Source organism: Lycium barbarum, chromosome 5, assembly GCF_019175385.1.
Source record: "Lycium barbarum isolate Lr01 chromosome 5, ASM1917538v2, whole genome shotgun sequence".
Classification (NCBI taxonomy): Eukaryota; Viridiplantae; Streptophyta; class Magnoliopsida; order Solanales; family Solanaceae; genus Lycium; species Lycium barbarum.
This window is the reverse complement of record NC_083341.1, coordinates 128428951-128450162: the sequence shown is the minus strand read 5'-3', so window position 1 is coordinate 128450162 and position 21212 is coordinate 128428951. Positions and strand designations below refer to the sequence as shown.

Sequence of the window (21212 nt, the reverse complement as noted above, 5' to 3'; positions counted from 1 at the left end):
ATTTTTAGTAATTGGCAGGAGTTAAAGACGTGTAACATAGAATATTGGTACTTTACCACATGAAAGATAATATATGGAAATTAAAAATACAATTTACTTAGATCTGATACATGCGTTGAATTGTATTAATTTATTATAATTAAGTTTTAATAAATTGCGATAACAATATATTTGTGTATAATAGACATATAAATATACATACTACTTTGATCATATACCGAGTCTAAATAAATGTTTTTAATGAATATATTGCTAATAATTTTTATTTTTCAAATATAAACAATAATGCTAAAGTAAATAGTGTGAAATAAGAATTGTGATGTTAGCACAGATAAATGATGTATGTTTCATAAGTAAGAATTTTGGATTTCTCTCTGAAAAGTTAAAAGCTTAATACATCGACGGGCCCACAAATTTGCTAGTAAATTTCAGTTAGACATTCAAATTATAGTTTATTTTAATTGAGCACCTGAACACATGATAAAATATTTTTATTAGACATTTTCGATTCAAATTTTAAAATTTTCACGTAGATCGTAGAGAAGTTAATCACTTAAAATATGCCGCTTCTTTTAATTATACGAATTAGTCTCAATAAACCATAAAATTGCAGGCATGTTCTAATTGAGAATGGTGTGTATAATTAAAAGAAATCACGTATTTGAAGTGATTAACTTATCTACGTAATGTGTATTTGAGATTGTGTCTAATAGAAACACCTTATTATGTATTCAGGTGCTCAATTGAACAGTCCGTAATTTGAGTTTTTAAATAAAATTTACAGACAAGTTAAAGGGTTGTCTATGTATTAAGCCATTAGAAGTAGATAAACGGGGAAAATGTTTTGATCAAGCACACATAGTTTTTGGAAAAAATATCAAAAGGCTAGTTGAAAAGAAAGATGATCCTAGTGGTAATTCAGGTAATTCACATGCCAGTTCGAGAAGTGGGAAGTGGGAAATGTTGGGCAGCTATTGGGCAGGAGAGAGAATGTGTCGGTGCGGGACCCACTGATGACGTGTCAGTCTAGGTGCTATATTTTTTTTTTTAATATTTAGTTTAAATTTGTTTTTGTGATAATTTCCTTTCTGAAAGTATATACTTACATCTGAAGAATGTGATTATTTATTCTTATACCCCTCCAGAAAAAAAAATTATAAAATGATGAGTCTTTTTTTATAAAATACTCCTATAAACTATGGGTCAAATTTACATTTTAAAAAAATTGAAATCACAATTTGTAATTTGAAATCCTGCTTTTTGGAGAACTTAGGATTAAAATTATGATTTGAAATTAAAGTTGAAGTTTTGTCACTTTTATACGGATTTTATAAATAAACGTTGATTTCAAATCAAAACTTGAAATTGAGGTCCCAAATCCTATAGCCAAACGCCTACTTCGTTTCAATTTGTTTTTGTGATAATTTTCCTTTTTAGGATTTTTAAAGTACATTACATTTGAAGACTTTGATTATTTTTTATTCTTATACACCTGCAAAAAGATTTGTTTGGAGATATCGTACCTCTCCAATTTCTCAATATTACTCGGTTGATTAGCAAGCCTATTATATTAGATCACATAAAAGAGTAAATCCTGTTTAGTTTGATTTTTTCGTCTTATTTAAATGATCCTTGATTAATTTATTTTCTCAATCACACATCATGTTTGAGTATTGATAAAAAAAAAAACTAATTTAAGGTCTAATGACTAGTTATTCCTATTACTTAATGAAACTAATTATCTTAACCAATTCATAGCTCACAATATCATTCTCATTATAAGAATGAATAGTACTATTACATGGTCACTTATCAGTTAAAAAAAGGGGGGGAAAGAAAAAAGGAAAGAGGAAGAAATAGGTTATTTGAAATTTTATCGTTTATTATTTCAAGTTTCAAGATGTATTATCTCCCTTAGCAAATTAAGTTCAAATACCATTTCTTGTAAGTTGTATATAACCAATATATATATATATATTCGAATGAAATGGGTTCAATGAATTGGATATGATAATTTATAGAGTCGATTCTTGTTCATTTGGAGTTGAAGTGTAAATAATGATTCTTATTGCATATTAGTAAAAACCAAATTGCAATGAGCAATAATATTGAGAAAGGGTACATAAAATTCACTAGTGCAATATTTTATATTTTGTCATACTACTTACTTTTTCTACCATTTCTTTTTCCCCGTGCCCTCCTCTTGTAATGAAGGTCTCGTTTTAAACACTTTTATATTTTCTTGAATATCTTATTTAAAAGATAATTCATATCTATAAGCCTATATTCAAAATAAGTGGCTAATTGTGCCAAAAAATGGGTAAAGGTCAAAGAAATATGAAGCAATTATCTTGTAGATAGTAACCAAATCCCAAAGGTACCGTGTTGGATGAAATCTGCCAACTCATCAAACATTATTTTTATATACATGATTTCGCCATAGTTCAAACTTTAAACATCGGGATATTATTAGCATATAAAAGTAGCGGCCGGTTTAGAATAATCAGTATTCTAATATTTGTAAAGAGTAATTTCCAGTATTTAAACTTGAAATGAAATAATGAAATACTTATCCAGAGGTGTATTCTAGTGAAATACTAGTTCCTATTCATAAATCTGTGGTTTGCACAATTTCTTTCTCAAAGAAAAGCTCATGTTTAAACAAAACTTGATCTACATCTAAAAAAGTGTTTTCAACTTTATCTTCGATAGCATTTGGTGATTTGTACAAAAAGGATATTATGGGGCGGTATATATTTAACCTTGACATTTATGCGGAACGAACCATTTTAGGTTTAATAAAAAATACTCTTGCGCTGAGTGATAAAGATGGTAAAGAGACGTAGGCAAGTGAAATCAAAATCGGTGAACTATGACATGCAGTCATGGCAAATCGGTATAACCTCATGGTGATGTTATTTTCAACCTAGCTCTCTAATTTTATTAGATTACTCATAAATCATACCGTTTTGTCATGATAAATCATATTATACTGTCATGACAAATCGATAGGTGTGCCGTTTGATCACTCTCAAATCATACCATATCACCACAACTATATATATATATAGTTCTGAAACACACTGGCTTATATTGCAAGGGCAAATATGCTATTTACTTTGCCCATAAAATAAAATATACCTATTTTTGCAAAATATAAAAAAAATGAGGACAAATATTAAATAGCAATCTCGCATGGACTCCCCGCATAATTTCTACGATAATGTTCTCTACTTCATCAACTCAAATACGCATGTAAATCCCTACATAACTCATCATTCAACAAATTCAAAGCATTAGCTAAGTAGTCAAGATTCTATAATATAAAATCATCAACCTTAGGTCAATATTAGTACAAGTACCTCATGAGCCTCAAAAGGATGTCTACAAATAAGGATAATTTAAGAAAAGAAAAAAGAAAGTTATCCTAAAGTAAGAGAAAATGAGCAGCAAATCAAAACAAGAAGACCTTTTTTAATTAGTGACATAAATAGCCACTTCAAATTCTTATTTGCTTTATTTATGTCACGCCCATGACACATACTTCTATCATTTTAATGGTGCGGCTAATTGTCAACTCTTTTGTTCCCATTACTTTTGTCTTAGTTTCAAACAGTAATCTTCAACAATAACCTAACATTATTGACAACTTAGTGTATACATATATGATGATCTGGCCTTCTAGTTGTCAACCACATAGAGTAAATTAATGCTCTATGAATACAATAATTTAGTTGTAAATTTTCATGGAAATATCTGCAATAAGGTTTAGTCAGAGATGATGTAGTAATCCATAATTTGCAGCGATGCTATATATAAATATTATTTAGCGCCCACTAGTTAAAGTATTTTAAAAAGTTAAAATGTGAAAAAGATTATAGATTATTCGTTCAAGACTATGAGATTCAAAAGAAAAAATGCAAGAGAAATTAGTTTAAGTATCAATACAGAAAATATGTTTAGTTAACAACACTGATTTATTAGGTACAAGTTATTATCCATATATAAATGAAAATTTATGAAAAATATATTATGGGTGTACAATGTACACATCCTAAAGCGTAAATCCTGAATCAAGAAATGTGCTTTGCTTATTGCTTGCTACACAAACTGAGTACCATGCAGGCCTAGGGGCGAAGCCACAGTGATAATTATGAATTCGATAAAATTCAATAACTTTGATTCTTTTATTAAAAAACTATTTGGTGTGTATAAGTAATTTATCAAGAACCGAAAAAGTAAAAATAATTATAATCTAGAATCAATATACTAAAAATCTTGTCTTCGCCTCGGATAGCATGAGGTTAGAAGTTAAAGAAGGTTATTATAGTAAAAACGTGGCTAGAATAATTACTACAATTTTACATGGACAAGGAACCAACAAAAGACCTAATAGCCTGTTTGGCCAAGCTTATTTTTCCCCCAAAAGTACTTATTTTTTCAATAAGTGCTTATTTTAAAAAAAGTGAGGTGTTTGGCCAAGCTTTTGGGAGAAAATAAGTGTTTTTGAGGAGTAGCAGAAGTAGTTTTTCAGTAGCTCAAAAAATAGCTTTTGCCCAAAAGCACTTTTTTGAAAAGTACTTTTGAAAAAAATACACATAGAAGCATTTTTTAAAAGCTTGGTCAAACACTAATTACTGCTCAAAAGTACTTTTTAGGTCAAACACAAACTGCTTTAAGCTAAAAGTATTTTTTTAAAAAGTACTTTTTTAAATAAACTGTTTTTAGAAATTTGGCCAAACAGACTATAAATTTCCTTTGCAAATTCAAAGGTTGTCTCTGTTACGCACGTAAAATGTGACTCCAGTCTTGACATGACTTAAGTAGGTCAAGTGCTTATCTACCACTGTGCTTTTGGCCCAATTAACTCTTCTTCAAATATATATATGAAATTTGGGAAACTAGAGTGAATGTTAAAATGTTCTCTATGTCGGAACACAAGGGAAGTGAAGGGTAGGGATCTTAGTAGTCAGTTGGTTGGCTACCTAAACTTTCATCTTTTTGGTGGGTGTTTGAATCCCCACGTTGTAATCCCCTTCCCCTATTTAAAAAAAAAAAAAAAAAAGGAAGGGAAGGGAAAACTGGCCAAGTTTCATGAAACTGGAATTATTTAATTTTATTTCATCAATTTTTTTATTAGCCGTGGAAACAATCATTGCCGTCGGAGTGGGTTGCATTTATTACACCACTTGGAGTGCAACCCTTCCCCAAATCCTGTGTGAATGTGTGATGCAAAACGGATCGCAAGAGAAGGAGATCCATGGGGAAACGATAAAGTTGTCTCCTTGTGACTTATAAAGTTAGGGGTTCTAATGTTGCGGTCAGAGTAGACTGCATATATCATACCCCGGGGATGCAACCACTCCCCAAATCCTACTTTGAATGCGGGATGTAAAACGGATCGCAAGAAAAGGGGATCCTTGGAGCAGCAGTAGAGTTGTCTTCTTGTGACTTATAAGGTTACGGGGTTCGAGTCATGATATCAACTGTGATATTGCAGTTAGAATAAATTGCTTAAATTACATCCCTTGGACACAACCCTTCGTGCACTAAGGTGCCTTTTTCAAGGCTTTAGTGAAAAAAAAATTGACTTTGCACAAATTTGTGACCGTTTTTTATGACCAAAATTATTCTGAGACGACAGGAAAGATGGATGGACTCCAGCCCTGAACAAATTGGCCTACGACATATGCGGCACCAAATAAGGTGTTTTTTTCTAATTTCTGTAAGGAGGATTTGGAGGGTGGGAGTAGCATAGGATAAAATCCCCTAAATTTATTAGGCTTTACGTGTCTTCGTAGAAAGCTTGTAGTTCAACAATAAACATTATAGTAAAAGAGATGATGCTTATCTAGCTTTCCTTTTGTTTGGTGTATTTGATTGGAGAAGAAAATGCTTGACCACCTTTTCTTTTGTTTGGTGTGCGCGCGCGCTGGCGGGGGAGGGGTCACCATGAAATACTTAAAATTATTCAACATTCAAAGAACTAAAATAATATAATTCCCTTCGAGGATTCCATTAAAAAAACAAAGAATTACCCTACCACGGAAAGGGGTGGTAAGATGATTGAAATATACAACGACGACAACAACATACCCCGTGTATTCCCACAAGTGGGATCTGAGATTGAAATATCTTCACTCTCACTCATAAATCTCAGGTTCAGGATCTGGCAATAGAAAACTTGCCAATAAAGAGCGTTTTAACTAGAGTGAACCTATCAGTTACGGCGGGAGTCCAGATTAGTCGTTTAAAGGAATTTCGAATACTGGATAGTTGAACCGATAAAAAAAAAAAAAAACTTATTAGGACCAGTTGGTTGTGTAATATGGCAAGAGCAGCAACACCAGACACACTTCACATAGATCAAAGAACAAATTAAAAATAATAAATTGCACACCCAACAAACAGAGAGCAAGAAATCTCCAAGAATCTGAAATGACCTGACCATCCTGATCAACGATGGTTTTGGTCCTTTTGGAACATAAACAATTATACACAAACATAATAGTGTTCCTTTTGCTTTCCACTTTTTTGCCGTGGTGGGCGCTTCGAATTGAACATAACATCATCTACAATAAGGTACAGTCACAATCCCTTCGCGTAATCCATTCTCCTTTAGTTCGTCAATCACATGCCATTCCTAAAGACTAGCATATTATAAATCTACACAAAATCATCACACCAAAGGGACTCCTCAAATTTACATCCCGTCCGCGTATCATCTACGTATGACACTAGCACTATGAGTATCTCTCTGTCCACGTATGACATCTGAAACCTGTAAATAGTCACCTCAGATAATCCCAGTGGAAATGCTTGAAGTTGCATTGATCTTCAATGACTGCTCAGGAACATATGTCACACCTGCCAATTCAGAGTATTTGTATCAGTAAATTCATTCTCTTGCATTGACTTTCAACTTGCTCTGGACTCAAATGATCATCATAAAGAAAATCAACAAGCAATATCCACAAGATGAAAAAACATGTAGTAGCACATACAATAGAACATTTTCGTAGAATGTTTGGAAAAACTATTAGAGACATGTACCATTGGAAGGGATCACTCATACTTTCCTCATAAATTACATCATTAGTTCGGAAATGCACCCTGGTTCATAAAAGATAACACAATAAATCTAACTATATCAAGGGTTAACTCTGCTTTCTGCAGTCTACCCAACAGAAACGGTGCAAATAGAGGAATGAAAGAGAGAGATTGAGATAATTAAAGAAGGAGCCTATATACCGCATGGATAGCAGGTGAAGATAAATCCAACGAAAAATAAAAGGCTGCAGACTCGATAACTAGAACATGCCCCTAGAGCATAGTCCCATTTGATGCTGGAATGCTTGGAGAATAGAGGATATCCTCAAATTGGAACACCCCGAGACCGAGAAAAGTAAGAAAGATAAATAAAGAGAGGGATCGGATTAGAGCAGTATTTATTTTTTCCTTATTTGTTTCTTTATAAAAAATATATGGTCACTAATTTGGATCTTAAAGCAGGGTAAGATTGCATATTTACAGTTCATTTTCCACCAGAAATTGGAGCAAAATTGTAGCTCGATAAGTTCTAATTTTCATCCAACCAAATACGGTCTTTTTTCCATTTTTATGCACATAGAAGAGTATTACTGACATGTCATCCAATCCTCTGTTTTCCCTTCACAAACAAAATATGGAAAAGAATTTCTCTTCTCCTTTCTTCCCTACTTTATTTTCCTCTCAACTGATCCCATCTCTGTTCTTCAATTCAACCAACCCAATAAAATTGCCAAGGCGCGTAATTCACACCCAGCGCTAATTTTTGAAAAAATAATTCAAGAGTGGGACAAAGGAACCAAAAATAATATTATATTAATTAAACTTCCTGGTATTTCTCATATCAAGTGAAAATGCTTAACAAAAAGCCCATCCATTTGCAAACCTTTGCAAAACCCAGCATTACCAGGATGGACCTGTGAATTCATAATTCCCAAGGTATTGAGGAGGTTAGGCATTAAAAACCCCTCTCCACCATTCATGCAATTATTCTCAAGGATACCAATATAGAGGCAGATGCCAAATGCCGCTACCTCAACAGATATTTCAACAAAAGAAGAGGCAACATATTTAGAACTTCGAGCTCTGTTAGTACATTTCTGGGCAGGGGTTGACGCCAAATCTTCGGAATCTCAATGTGGATGTTTAAATAAACAAAGGGTAGGAAACAAGTTTAACAATTTGAGCTCAGCTAATACCTTTCTCCTTAACATCAATCTGTAAAGAATCAAGCGTGATTATACCATCCGTCAGGGGAAGTACTTCAAGTTTGATAGTTGCGGTAGATTGAGCGGGCACACATCTGAAGAAACCAAGAAGGGGTGTAAGCTTAAACTCGAAATGAGAAATAAAGAAAATTTACAAATAAATGCTTACCCTAAGGGAACTCTGCTCTGCAACCATAGATGTGTACAGCCTAAATCACCACTTGGAAGCACATCAGGTATGGGAGTGGCCCTCTCACTAAATGAAACTGATTGAGAAAGATTTTTCCGTTCTGGTACTTGATTTACTGATACCAAGCTATTGCTCTGAGCAGCACTAATTTGCTTATCAATACTCACCCTCCCTGCAAAATCAGAACCACCAATGAAGGGACTCATTGGTGATGTCGGTGAAGTACTCAATGACACCACAGAAGGTGGGGAAGTAAAGGAAGCTGGAGCAAGCACTGTCATTGTCAGATCTTGTGACGTCAGGTTTGATGCCTGTAAAGTCAGGACCTGCCAAATTGAACAATATAAGATAAACCTTCATCTTGATAAGTAAAAACACATGTATTCTCATATCATGTACAACCTGCACTGGAAGCTGAGCACCTCCTTCAAAAGATCCGAGGGTTTGTTTTGTCATTTCAGATGCAACAGAGATCATAAGGTCCCTAGAAATTCGTGGTCTCCAGCTTGTTGGCTGCTTGAAGAATAACTTTGATTCTACAAGTATCCACAGAAGATCCAAGAACTTAAAAAGTGTAAAACCCATAAATATTTTTCAGATACATGTACCTAAAAAGAATTCCTTTTTTTCCGATTAATACTTAGAAACAGTTCCTACCTGTGTAATTGCATCGACATGATACCAGAACTGCATATTTATCAGTAGCTGACCCAATATTTCTTTCCTCAATATTGGAGAAATGGCTCCATGTTGATGATGCATTTCTAGAATGTACTCGTGAAGATCGAAAAGTTTTTCCACTATGACCATTGGAACTCTTCAAGATGGGATTGACTGGTCTGAGAATGAAAGAGTGTTCTTCACCTCTCCTGCAAAGGGCACATTGCAATTACTCTCTTCGGACTTGCAATCCAGCGTTATAACAATTACAACAAAATTTAGGCCAACGCTGGAATTGAAGCTAGCAATAAAAAATAATAGCCTTAAAGCCTGTTTCACCAAGCTGCCAAAAACTGCTTATTTTTAGCACTTTTGTCAAAATAGCTTTTCAAAGAACTACTTTTGGAGAAAAGCAGTTTGTGTTTAACCAATTCGTTTGAGAAGTGCTTTTTAGGTAGTTGATAAGCAGGTTCTGTTAGGCCAATCTTTTTTTTTTTTAAAAAAGTGTTTTTGACTGTCAAATTACAAAAAGGAAAAGTATCAAGGTTCATTTTATAATTAGGATTACTTAAACAGAGAGATAATTTTAAGTATTTATTATGAAAGACTTTAATTAAGTTTCTATTTTTAGTTAATTAAAATATAAAACAATAAAATAAAAAAATACATAATAAAGGGAGAAACAACTCATATTTATAGTTGAAAGACTACTACACCAAACAGGAAGAGGACAAGGAAAAGAGAGATAGAAAAAAAACCACGATAGAAGCCAAAAAGAAAAAAAAGGAGAAAAGAGTTTGTATTCATTCGAAAAATAGATGTGCTAGATTAATGAGAAGAGTTTTGCAAAAATATATTTATGAAAAGGATATTTTCTCCTTGAAAAAAAAATAATTTTCTACTTCAGCTTCTTGGGAAAAGGATATTTTTTCAAGAAATTTCTACTCCAGCTTCTTCGGAAAAGCAAAAAATTGTAGCTTCTTCCCAACAACAGAAAAACTGCTTAAGCTGCTGCTCAAAAGCACTTCAAATCTCAGAAAAAGTGCTCTTAGCCTCCAAGAAGCTTGGCCAAACAGACTATTAACTTAGAAACACCTAACTGGTGATTAGTGGCCCTCTGTTTGAGTCAGCACACTAGCACTATTCAGAATGGTTAGATAAAGTAGATAAACACTTATTAAATAAAGATAAAGAAGTTAAACAGGAGAAAACCTGAGGGCCAAATTTGGCAAACCATAGTCTTCCCCAGCTTCAATACATGCAATTGGTAATGATAATGGAGGCCCACTTTTTGAAGCTTCTTCAAAAATGATTGTTACAGCATCTATGTAGACAACAATGTCAGGCGCATGTGCTGGACAGACATTCTGCAAAAGAATACTGATTTCATGTTAATCGTTTAGACATGCCCAAGCTATAAGTTACATTAAATTCCTAGCTGCATACCTATATCCAATAACAGGTTTCAATACCATAAACTATGAAGGAGTTAATGAAGTTACTCAGACTAAGGAATAAAGCCCACCTTGATCTGGACACACAGGAGATCATCTGTATTGCAGTCAGCAGCAAAAGAAGTAATTTCTACTGGTTGAATTATTTCAATTTTCCTCCTCCATCTCCTTCCGGGAATGAAAATACCTTCTAAACCACAGCGAACCGAAAATCTTTCTGGCTCAAGAGATACACCTCTAAAAGATAAAAGCCCTTCACTCCCAGTCTTTTCACTCTTCACTGACCGTTGAAATGAAAAACGATCCCAATCTTCTGGACTAAAACTTGGTCCAGTAGTGGAGGTCGTTGTAACAGATGGAGGTGGTGCACTATTTGGTGGAAGTGAAGACATGGAGTAACTTCTAAAGTTACCAAAAGAAAAGAGCTGTGATCCAGAAGATCCAGATAAGGTGGGCTTTGTGGATGTACTACGAATGCTCGCACTAGAACTTAATTGAGGCGGGGATAAAGGTCGTGCTGAAGGGGGAATAGAATTATCTATAGGAAGTAGCCATTTCAACAGTTCACCACAGGGATCCTGCTTTGCATAAGTCAAATTTTCCTCATTCAAAGATGACAAACTTCTCTCTTGATACTTCTCAAATTGAAGAATTTCAAGCACAGGATCTCTCACAAACTCGATACCGACATTTACTTGTAAAAGTACCTGCATCCTTCCAGACAAGAAAATTGTACCTACATCAGTTGTTCTCCAGGAAAAACGGCATACCCAATAAGTAATGCAATTAAAAGTCTATAAGCATCAGAAAGAGCTGGAAAAGATGAACTGTTTTTCATACTCTGATTTAAATGTTCACACCACTAAAACAATACTTGTCTAAGATCCGTAGTTATGATTGTCTTCAATGGAAGTTATATAGATCGAATAAGGAGAAAATAAAAAAAGGGAAGAGATCTGTAGAATCCACTTGTCACCCTGCACTACATTGAACAGTAAAGTCATTCTTCTAGAAGAAACACAAAAGAACCCATCATAGCCTGGAGAGAACATTCACAGTTTCCCAGAATTTTTACATCACCAACACAGAAACCCAAATTTTGCTAGCCATACAATTCAGCACCACAACAACCTTCTCCTGGACCCTGATACTGCTCTCAAGAAAAATACTCTAAATCCCTTATTACTTACTCCTCCCAGAACCCCTTTCCAAACAACCTCCATCCCTGTCGACAAGCTTATGTATGACACCTGACCACCATCTCCACATCTAAGCTTTTGTTTTGACAGGACAACAACAAATTTTTGCCACTTTTGAAAACTCAAGCTGAATATGTTTCGAGAACTCAAAACTATGTTTCTTTTAGAACTGCTAGACATATTCTAAGTAACAGGAAACAGGTTCATGCAGGGATAAGTTGAGTCCGGAACCAAAATAGCTCCAAAAAAAAACATTTTGAACCAAAATGCCCCAACAAAAAAAAAGTTACCAAAGTACCTATAGCGCAGTATTTTACTGCGCTATAGCACTAACGGAGACGGCCCCGTTAAGTCCTATAACGCAGTAAAATAATGCGCTATACGGAATACGGTCCAACGTATAACGCATGATTTTACTGCGTTATAGGACTTTGCCTCTCTCCTATAACGCAGTAAAATCATGCGTTATAGTTATCACTATAACCCGATCGGGTTCCACCACTGCCCCCTCCAGTGGCAATTTTTTTTCAAAAACGTCATTGGAGGGTAGGATTCCGTGGTCCCCACCCATTAAAAACGTCGTTTTCTAGTAAATTTCATCCGGAAAGTTTAGATTCTCGGTATATTCAAGTCAAGGAGCAAGATTCTAAGTTTGAATTTTGAGAAAAAGCGGCGTACAACTCAATTAAAATATCTACAAAAAATCTTCGATTAAGGTTTTCTACTATGAACTTTTGTTATTATTTTGTTATATACATTATATTGCATGCATGTTTAACATTTAATCATCATTAATAAAAAAAAATGATTTTTTTTTTTTTTGGGTTTGATCGCTGGGGGCAGTGGCTTAGGCCACTGTTCCATTTTTTTTTTTGGTTTAATTCATTATTTGTTAAATGTTTATGAATTGTTAATTATTAAATGTTTATGCATTGTTAATTCGTTATATGTTTATGAGTTGAATTTGGTTAATTATTTTATGAATTGTTAATGAATTATTATTTTGTTAATTGAGTATTTATTAAATATTCTTTATGAATTGAAAGAAGTTGATTGGTAATGAATTATTATATTGTTAACATTTTTTTTTGGATGATTGTTATGTATTGTTTTGACATTTATCGTATTATGTTGTATTATATAGGACCAAATCAGTCGTTATATAAAATAGAACCTCTCGTCGTTACATAACAATAAAATTAAAGTAGCAATCAAAGCAAACATTTTATTTATACTAACAACATAATATAATACAATAGGTAACAACCATCCAAACAAGTTGTAAACGATTATGAAATGTTAATCTATACAATTTTAAAAGCATGAATATATATGTTAAATAAAAAAAAATTATCTTAAAAAGAATAGTTAAAGTTCTTCTTTTCATAAATACATAAGCTAACGAAAAAAATATAAAGTTTATAGGAAAATATGTGGTCGACGAATATGAACTCTTAGTTTAATTTTATCGTAGTTGTGTTGGCTATTTGGTCAACTAAAAATATATCACATATTCAAAATATAGTTCCAAACAAATATTACTGCTAAATTTCGATTAGTTAATATAATTTATCTTTCATTTCAAGAATAATGACTAATTTAGTTTGTACAGACCGGACTCTTTCATGGATCCGAATGTTCCCCCTGGGGCCGATGATCACCTGGGGCCCGCTGATAGATCAGTATTGTCTTTGCAAGACAATCATAGGTCAGAGTTATTATGGGCCGGTAGTATAGGGATATCTACTAGGCTCCGTCCCCGTAGGCTGCAGAGAGCGTGGACTCTTTTACGCGAGCACCCCCCCACATCCTCGCGTGTTGGAGATATTATTTCGGGGCGGCATCTACCATTGCGTGTCCGTTGGTCGGGTACAGCATGATTGGGCGCTCATCACGGCCATGGTTGAGCGGTGGAGGCCAGAGACACATACCTTCCATCTTCGCACTGGTGAGGCCACGATTACACTTGAGGATGTAGAGGTCCTCTTTGGATTGCGGGTTGATGGAGAGCCACTGTACACTCGGTACGAGCCTCCTCCTGGTAGGACGTGGGTGACAGAGTTGACTAGGCTCACCCACTTCGTGCCTGATGCCGCGACCCAGATATCCGGACAGAGTCGGGTTCAGCTTAGTGCACTCTGCACTTATTTGGAGGGTCTGGATCCGGTTGGCGACGGCACCCCGCAGGACGATGTTGATCGTCATACCCGTTTGTACCTGCTTATTATATTCGGGGGCATCTTGTTCCCGAATTCATCGGGTGCCTTTGTCAGTTTACGTTACTTGGTTTTTTTGGAGCATCTGGACCGCTTGGGAGACTACAGCTGGGGCGGTGCTGTTTTGGCGTATCTTTACAGATGCCTGTGCCGAGCGTCTATTGGTGATGTCAGAGATGTGTGTGGATTTTTTGCTCTTCTCCAGGTAATATTTATGTTGCGTTCCTGTAATGTCAACAAACCTCTTGAAAGGAAGGGCGACTAAAAAATCGTATTTTCTAATATGGCTTACAGTTATGGGCGTGGGAGAGGATGCTGCCTTTTCAGCCCGTACCTAGACATCACCTCGAGATTGACATGCCTTATGCGAGGAGGTGGACAGCGGGTTTTGACCGGGATGTCGATACGCACCACAGTATTCTTCCATTCCGGGACCAGCTTGATCACATGACGGATGATGCGGTAAACTATTTAAATTTACATTAATAATTTAATTAAACGTCTTTTCTACATGGTGATCACTGATTTGTATTTATATGTTATGCAGCTATTTATGTGGACGCTGTACGCTGCTATATTAGATGGTTTGCCCCCCTTCTGTAGGGCAGGTCAGGGGGTTTGGAGGTCGCGGTGTCCATTGATACACCTGGACATCGTAGAGGATCACATGCCCGAGCGTGTCTTACGACAGTTTGGGCATACACAGAGTATACCCCCTGATGTCCGTCATGAGCTCCGACACTACCAGCGGGACGATCGGGCTGCCATTGATGATAATTTTTTGGCTTTCATGGATGTCCAGCTCCACCGTTGGGAGAACAGGTTGGGCACTTTAGCGGTGGTCGGCCATTTGACTCCCGTTGAGCATTACATGCGCTGGTACCATCAGATCACACGCCGATTGATTGGCAACCCAGCTTTGCGTCCCCCTAGGGATGTAGGATATTCAGCACTCGCGGGGCAGTACGAGGCATTGGTAAGTTTATCGTATTTAAATTTATCTAATTTCATTAATTGTTACGTTTTAAAAATAAACTTTTTTTGTTTCTGTTAAACACAAATGCAGCTGGTGGCCGTACAGCGTTTACGCATCTTGGGGTTAGAGCATATGCCTTACCCTGGGCTTGCGGGGCTTGCCGCGGAGATGGTTAGGATTTTCGAGGATGGTATCCGCCAGGCAGGCGAGATTAGGCGCATGGCGGAGCTTGTTCCGGAGGCTGAGTATCAGGCAGCACCGGGGGCTCCCAGAGGAGGAGGCCGTGCTGGCAGAGGACGCCGTGCTGCCGGAGGACGCCGTGCGCGTAGAGGACGCGGCACTGCTGCCGGAAGACCTAGTGGTGGAGGACGGGTAGATGAGGCGGATGAGGCCGATCCCATTCCAGAGGGCGTTCACGGTCTAGTCCATCCGCAGCCCTTCCAGGCCGGTGGCAGCTCACCTGGAGACTCACCTACGTTTACGCCGGCGCTCTTACTTGCTGAGATACCCGGGTCTTCATCACAGCCGAGCCATAATGCATACATGGAGGAGCGTGATAACGTTGATTGGGCGGCGTTACGCGCTTCATTAACTGATGAGCGGCCTGTGAGGAATTCAGAGGGAGCCCGGATTCTTGACTTTGATGAGTTTTTGATCCCGGTTAGTATTTAAAATACATATTTGTTCATTTAAATTATTTATTTTAAATATATATATATATATATATATATATATGTTATTCATTATTTAGTAATATTTTATATTTTAGGATTCGGCGCCAGCGGGTCCATCAGAGCCACCCACTCAGCCTGCCGAGGCAGAGGTGTCTTCTCATGAGACTACCGAGGCGCATGTAAGTTTTTTACTTAAAACTAATTTTATTCAATATAAGGTCAATATTTAATATACATATTTGATCATTTAAAGTACTTATTATTTCATTTTTTTCATATTTTAGGATTCGGCGCCAGTGGGTCCACAGGAGCTGCCCATTCCGGAGCATTCTCATCAGCCTGCCGAGGCAGAGGTGTCTTCTCATGAGACTACCGAGGCGCATGTAAGTTTTTTACTTAAACTAATTTTATTCAATATAAGATAAATGTTTATTTAATTTTTATAACCTTTACTTGGACTTCGAACAGCATCTCGTCCAGGAGACTACCTCATATTCACCATCACACCCATCTCAGGAGGCTACAGACCCATCTCAGGAGCCTTCTCAGGCGCCCGTTGACACACAGGTTTGATTAAATAAATAACGTTAATGTATTCAACATAAATAAGTAATGGTACTAATATTTATATATTTTTCAGGTTCATCCTTCAGCGCCTGCGGTGGCGACTCCCAACGAGGAAGAGGTCCAGTTTCCAGACCCAGCTCAGCCTGAGGTTCTGAGCGTGCCAGCGGGACAAGATCCCAAGAAGAAGCACGTTCTAGTTAAGGGCGCAAGGGCTAGGGGAAGAGGAGATGATCATGACTTGGAGCGCCCGGTTATTAAGAGGAAAAAGGGCGACGGAGACGATGGCGAGGGCGGTGGGGATGGTATGAGCCTTAGGCCTAGGGATAGTCTCCGCCATACTACATGTGGGACCCATCCTCGATAGTGTATATACATTAGTGTTGTACAATTTATCGTAAATATTATACATTTTTTGCATATTTATAAATATTATCATTAGTCTTTATTATTGACAATAAAAAAAAAACGTGACACATTGGAAATAAAGTTAAGCATTAATTTAAAAATAAGACGAAACCCTAAAAGATAAATAACTTAAAGCTAATGACTACAAGTCTTCAAACAAAAAAGGATTTCGAGCACTTTTCAACTATTAAAACGACAATTGAAAGTATCACGTATTCTTGATGTGTTGAGCATATTTTATTAATTGTACAAATATAACTAGAGTTCTATATAAAATATTGAAGTTTCGGAGTCTTAAAGCATGATTAATATACGGCTAAACTACGTAAAAAAGATAAAATTACGTAATAAGGGAAGAATGGAAAGGGGGACTTGTGATTTAATGGTCTCCTATAACGCAGTAAAATCATGCGTTATACGTTGGACCGTATTCCGTATAGCGCATTATTTTACTGTGTTATAGGACTTAACGGGGCCGTCTCCGTTAGTGCTATAGCGCAGTAAAATACTGCGCTATAGGTACTTTGGTAACTTTTTTTTGTTGTTGGGGCATTTTGGTTCAAAATGTTTTTTTTGGAGCCATTTTGGTTCCGGACCCGGATAAGTTCAATATAAAAACAGAAACATGACAGCAGATACCAAAGTCAACCCTATGAAACAAACAAGATGCCTTTGTACAATTTGAGTAATGGCATGTGGATTTCTGTAGATATTTCACTAGAGATTGGGTGTAACAGCCGACACTAGAAATTTTTGCGGAACATACCACTATATCTCCATTTGGAAGGGCACAACACTTGACAGCATTTCTTGCCACTCCACCAGAGGTTCTAGCATCAAAATTTCCCTTATCAGTGGAAGCACTCAAAGATAGATTCTTATTAAGTGTCTTTACTGTTTCTGAACCATCTGCTCCAATCATATCAGAGACTTCCTCCGTAGCTTTTCTTTTTGACCACAGAGGCTCATCAGACTCGGCAATTCGAGCGAAAAAGTGAGAACTGTTAAACCTTTGTACTAGTGATTCAGTTTGTCTTTTGTAATCTTCCAATCTCAACAGATTTTCACCAGCAGAAACCTCCTTTTCGGTATTAATCTTTGCATTACCATTCTCACTCCCACTACTATCATCCACTGCTCCTCCAGGGGAAACAGACCCCGAATTACTCCCTGTGTTACCATTTTGTTTCTGGTTGCTTTGTCCAATACCATTTTTATGCATGACCGCCGCAACTTTAAAAGGTGTAATAATTTCTGTATCCTGCTTATAGGCTGAGAGGCATGCAAGTATATGGACCTGTTCACCTATAATTGATGAAAATTTAGAAATAAATAAGACGGGAAACCTGAAAAAGGTGGAAGATGATACAAAAAGAGGGGAGAGGAGGCAACAAGAAGAAAAGGAGATTAATAGTAGCTACCAGGTATAACAAAGAAGCGGTCCATTGAGCATATGGAAGATATATCTGGTGCCTCACTCCAGTTATCAGGAAGCTTATCTGGAAAGGCACGTCGAGACTTGGTAATTAGTTCATTGAGATATGAATTTGGAATTACCGGATAAACATTTTGAACTTCAAAAACTATCTTTTGAAACAAAAAAGCAGTTAAGACAGAAAAATCAAGCACGCAACTTAGATTTCATCAAAGACATAACAAAGTATTCCATAAATATATTAGCTTTCAGAAGATGAAGAGAACAACAATATTATGTGAAAAAAGATATAGAGCCATCTGCCTCCCTCTTAGAAAAACTCCCGATCATTGTGAATATAAGAGTTGTATTATCCAATTGTCCACCGAGATGAGAATATCTTTACAAGTGTCCTTTTTCTCCTTCAAAAAATGGACAATCTTTCCATAATAACTATGGTAATCTAAAGTTTAAAATCACTATCGAGCCAGTAGAATGCCCACAAGAAAGACTCAGACAACAGGATTGTAGACTAACTCCTAACAAAATTCTTTGTTACGACTTGAGGTAGAAGGACATTATGAAATTAGGCATAAAGGTACTATCCCAATCTGTACTGGAGATTTTTAGGCAATAAAATTTTAAACTTTATAGACAAAAGACTCCAGAGAGACCCGCAACTCATCCAGACAGTGAGTAATAGGAGTCCACACAGTTACAACAACAACAACATACCCAGTGAAATCCCACAATGTGGGGTCTGGGGAGGGTAAAGTGTACGCAGACCTTACCCCTATCTCGGAAGATAGGGAGGCTGTTTCCGAAAGACCCTCGGCTCAAGAGAAAACACAACGAGAAAGGTTAGATGAGCACAAGCAGTTCAAAGCAAAATGCAAATGAAACTAAAGAAAGCGAATAAGTCAAAATAGAGCAGTCTAAAAAAGGGAGCAGTAGCTACCACAGATAAATAAGATAATCGAAGTAGAAGAAACAACATATAGTAGCAAGAAACAAAGGACAGTCCACACAGTTAAGGAAATAGAAATTTCCTGCCGATGTTGCACAAACTCTCACTCCGCAGGAAACCAATTCAGGTTACTCTCCCTTTCTGACAACTAATGCATACAGCCACATGCTATGTATCAATATAGGACAAGATATGTGATGCAGCATATCTTATAGGTAATGAGCATACAGATTCAGATACCATACATCAAACACAAGGCAGAAAGCAAAAATGAAGAAAATACACTTTCAGAGCAAAGGAGAAAAGCAAGGATGTTACCCTTTGGGATAGTTATCCATCCTTCATCCTCTTTAACATCAATGTGGTTGGCAGCAAATTGAGAGTTGGTTTTCTCATTTATGTCGGCAAGATCGTCATCCTCATTCCCATATTCATCACCCTCACCGTAGCGTTTCTCACTCTCTGTAAAAGGTTCTTCAGCAATAAGGCCCTCTAAAGTAGTACTTGGTTTGGGAGCATGATTTGGCTCGGATTGAACTTCACGAGCAGGTGAAACTGCAGTCTGATTAGACCTCAGCATCAGGAAGTTCATGATTTCCCCTGTAACTCCCTACAAAAATAAAATCTTAGCTTTCACTATCTAAACTTACTCCTTTTAACCAAAGACAGAAATCAAGGTTAAAATGGAGCAAGTCCAAAATATACATGTGTGTGTTAATTTTCTTCTCAAAGCATTGCATTTTCTATTCAATTATGACTATATGCTTGTAACAAAACTAATTAAATTCTAACAAGCTGATAAAATAACCGTAGACTTTTGCTTCGAAGAAACAACTACATTCAACTAGTAATAAACATGAAATTAACATAGACAATTGTCAAGGCAGTAAAACTAGAAAATGAGAATAATAATAATAAGTAGTAGATTCAAGTAATAAAGACAAAGTAAATAACACAGATAAATACAGTAAAACTAGAAAAATGAGAACAATAACACCAAAAAGTAAGAGAAATAGAAAAAATGATTGGATCATTATCGAGTAAAAATCGTGTTTGTGGTTGGAAGGAAGGACTACATTATTCAAGTAATAAATTCGAAGACTAATGAGTAATTTGAGGAAATGAAATCGGAAAAATACCTGATCGGAAAAGAGAGGTTGCGATAGGCTTTGGATCTGTGTGTGTCACAACTCAGATTTATTTATTATTCAAACTACGACCACTTGTTTCAATTGTATTAACAAACAATGACAATACCTAAACTTACCAGTACAAACTTATTCAAGATCTTACAATTGATCTCCTCTCTTTTGAGCACAAATGACAAATTAAACTCTTTCAATAAACATTTTTAATTAATCTAAAACAATAATAATATGCAACAGCGTTTTTTTTTTTTTTTTTTTTTTGCTAAACAATATGCACAGCTTCAATCACGATATATATTGAAAGAAATAAACAAAAAACGGAAAAGGGACAAAATTAGCCTCAACTTTGGGAAAGAGTTCGTCCATAGCCTTCGTTTGCTTTAGGATCAATTATACCCTTACCGTTATACTATGGGTCAATTATAACCTTATGTCTAACAGCTGCCACGTGGCATCATCCTAGCCCTTCAAAATTATTTTCCCCTCAAATAATTTTTTACCCACTAAAATAACCCAACCCGACCCGAAGTTTTTTTCCAGCCAAGGGGTAATGGGTTGGGTCTGTATCACTTTAGCTAGAAAAAAAAAATTCGGGTCAGGTCGGATTGAGTTATTTTAGTGGGTAAAAAATTATTTGAGCTGAAAATAATTTTGAAGGGCTGGGATGATGCCACGTGGCAGCTGTTAAACATAAGGGTATAATTGACCCCATAATATAACGGTAAGGGTATAATTGGCCCTAAAGTATAACAAAGGATATGAATGAATTATTTTTTAAAGTTCAGGGATAATTTTGGCCTTTTTCCGAACAAAAAAAAAAAGGGTGAAAAAGAACGCGTAAAATGTAGATGAAACTCAATATGCGTAAATACTTATTTAAAAATATCACGCGTCATGGTCTTTCACGAAAAAATATTTACAAAATAATAAGTGTGTGTATATATATATATATATATATACTTTCGAGATATAAATTAAGATATTAAATATCGTATATAGTAGTGTGATTCAACTTTTCTTATTATTATGACTGCTGCAATTAATTTTGCTACATTATTTATTTTCCTTTATTTTTATAGGCAATGAC

The 21212-nt window shown here is 36.1% G+C and overlaps 2 protein-coding genes across 3 annotated transcripts; one reads left to right on the top strand and one right to left on the bottom strand.

Moving 5' to 3' along the window:
• Positions 1-6424: 6424 nt before the first annotated feature.
• On the bottom strand, positions 6425-20393 carry LOC132641514 (uncharacterized). Its single transcript, XM_060358541.1, has 11 exons — positions 20117-20393; positions 19296-19587; positions 18018-18095; positions 17363-17901; positions 10631-11266; positions 10318-10472; positions 9103-9314; positions 8848-8981; positions 8425-8771; positions 8247-8350; positions 6425-6867 (listed from the first exon to the last, which is right to left on the bottom strand). The coding sequence occupies exons 2-11, from the start codon at positions 19567-19569 to the stop codon at positions 6797-6799; spliced, it is 2550 nt and encodes an 849-aa protein (XP_060214524.1). The 5' UTR covers positions 19570-19587; positions 20117-20393; the 3' UTR covers positions 6425-6796.
• On the top strand, positions 14298-16064 carry LOC132641517 (uncharacterized). Of its 2 annotated transcripts, XM_060358543.1 has the most exons (3): positions 14298-14436; positions 14556-14950; positions 15041-16064. In XM_060358543.1, the coding sequence occupies exons 2-3, from the start codon at positions 14642-14644 to the stop codon at positions 15620-15622; spliced, it is 891 nt and encodes a 296-aa protein (XP_060214526.1). In that variant the 5' UTR covers positions 14298-14436; positions 14556-14641; the 3' UTR covers positions 15623-16064. The 2 variants fall into 2 exon arrangements, with proteins under 2 accessions (XP_060214526.1, XP_060214525.1); XM_060358542.1 differs by having other exon boundaries at positions 14321-14950.
• Positions 20394-21212: the final 819 nt, after the last annotated feature.

Excerpts from the sequence above, each read along its gene's own strand:
- LOC132641514 (XM_060358541.1), bottom strand. The coding sequence starts at position 19,569 with ATGAACTTCCTGATGCTGAGGTCTAATCAGACTGCAGTTTCACCTGCT. Across the intron at positions 10,473-10,630 it reads TCCTGTGTGTCCAGATCAAG|AATGTCTGTCCAGCACATGC; the intron begins GTGGGCTTTATT and ends ATTCTTTTGCAG. Across the intron at positions 8,351-8,424 it reads CAGAGCAGAGTTCCCTTAGG|ATGTGTGCCCGCTCAATCTA; the intron begins GTAAGCATTTAT and ends TGGTTTCTTCAG.
- LOC132641517 (XM_060358542.1), top strand. The coding sequence starts at position 14,486 with ATGGTGATCACTGATTTGTATTTATATGTTATGCAGCTATTTATGTGG. Across the intron at positions 14,951-15,040 it reads CGGGGCAGTACGAGGCATTG|CTGGTGGCCGTACAGCGTTT; the intron begins GTAAGTTTATCG and ends ACACAAATGCAG.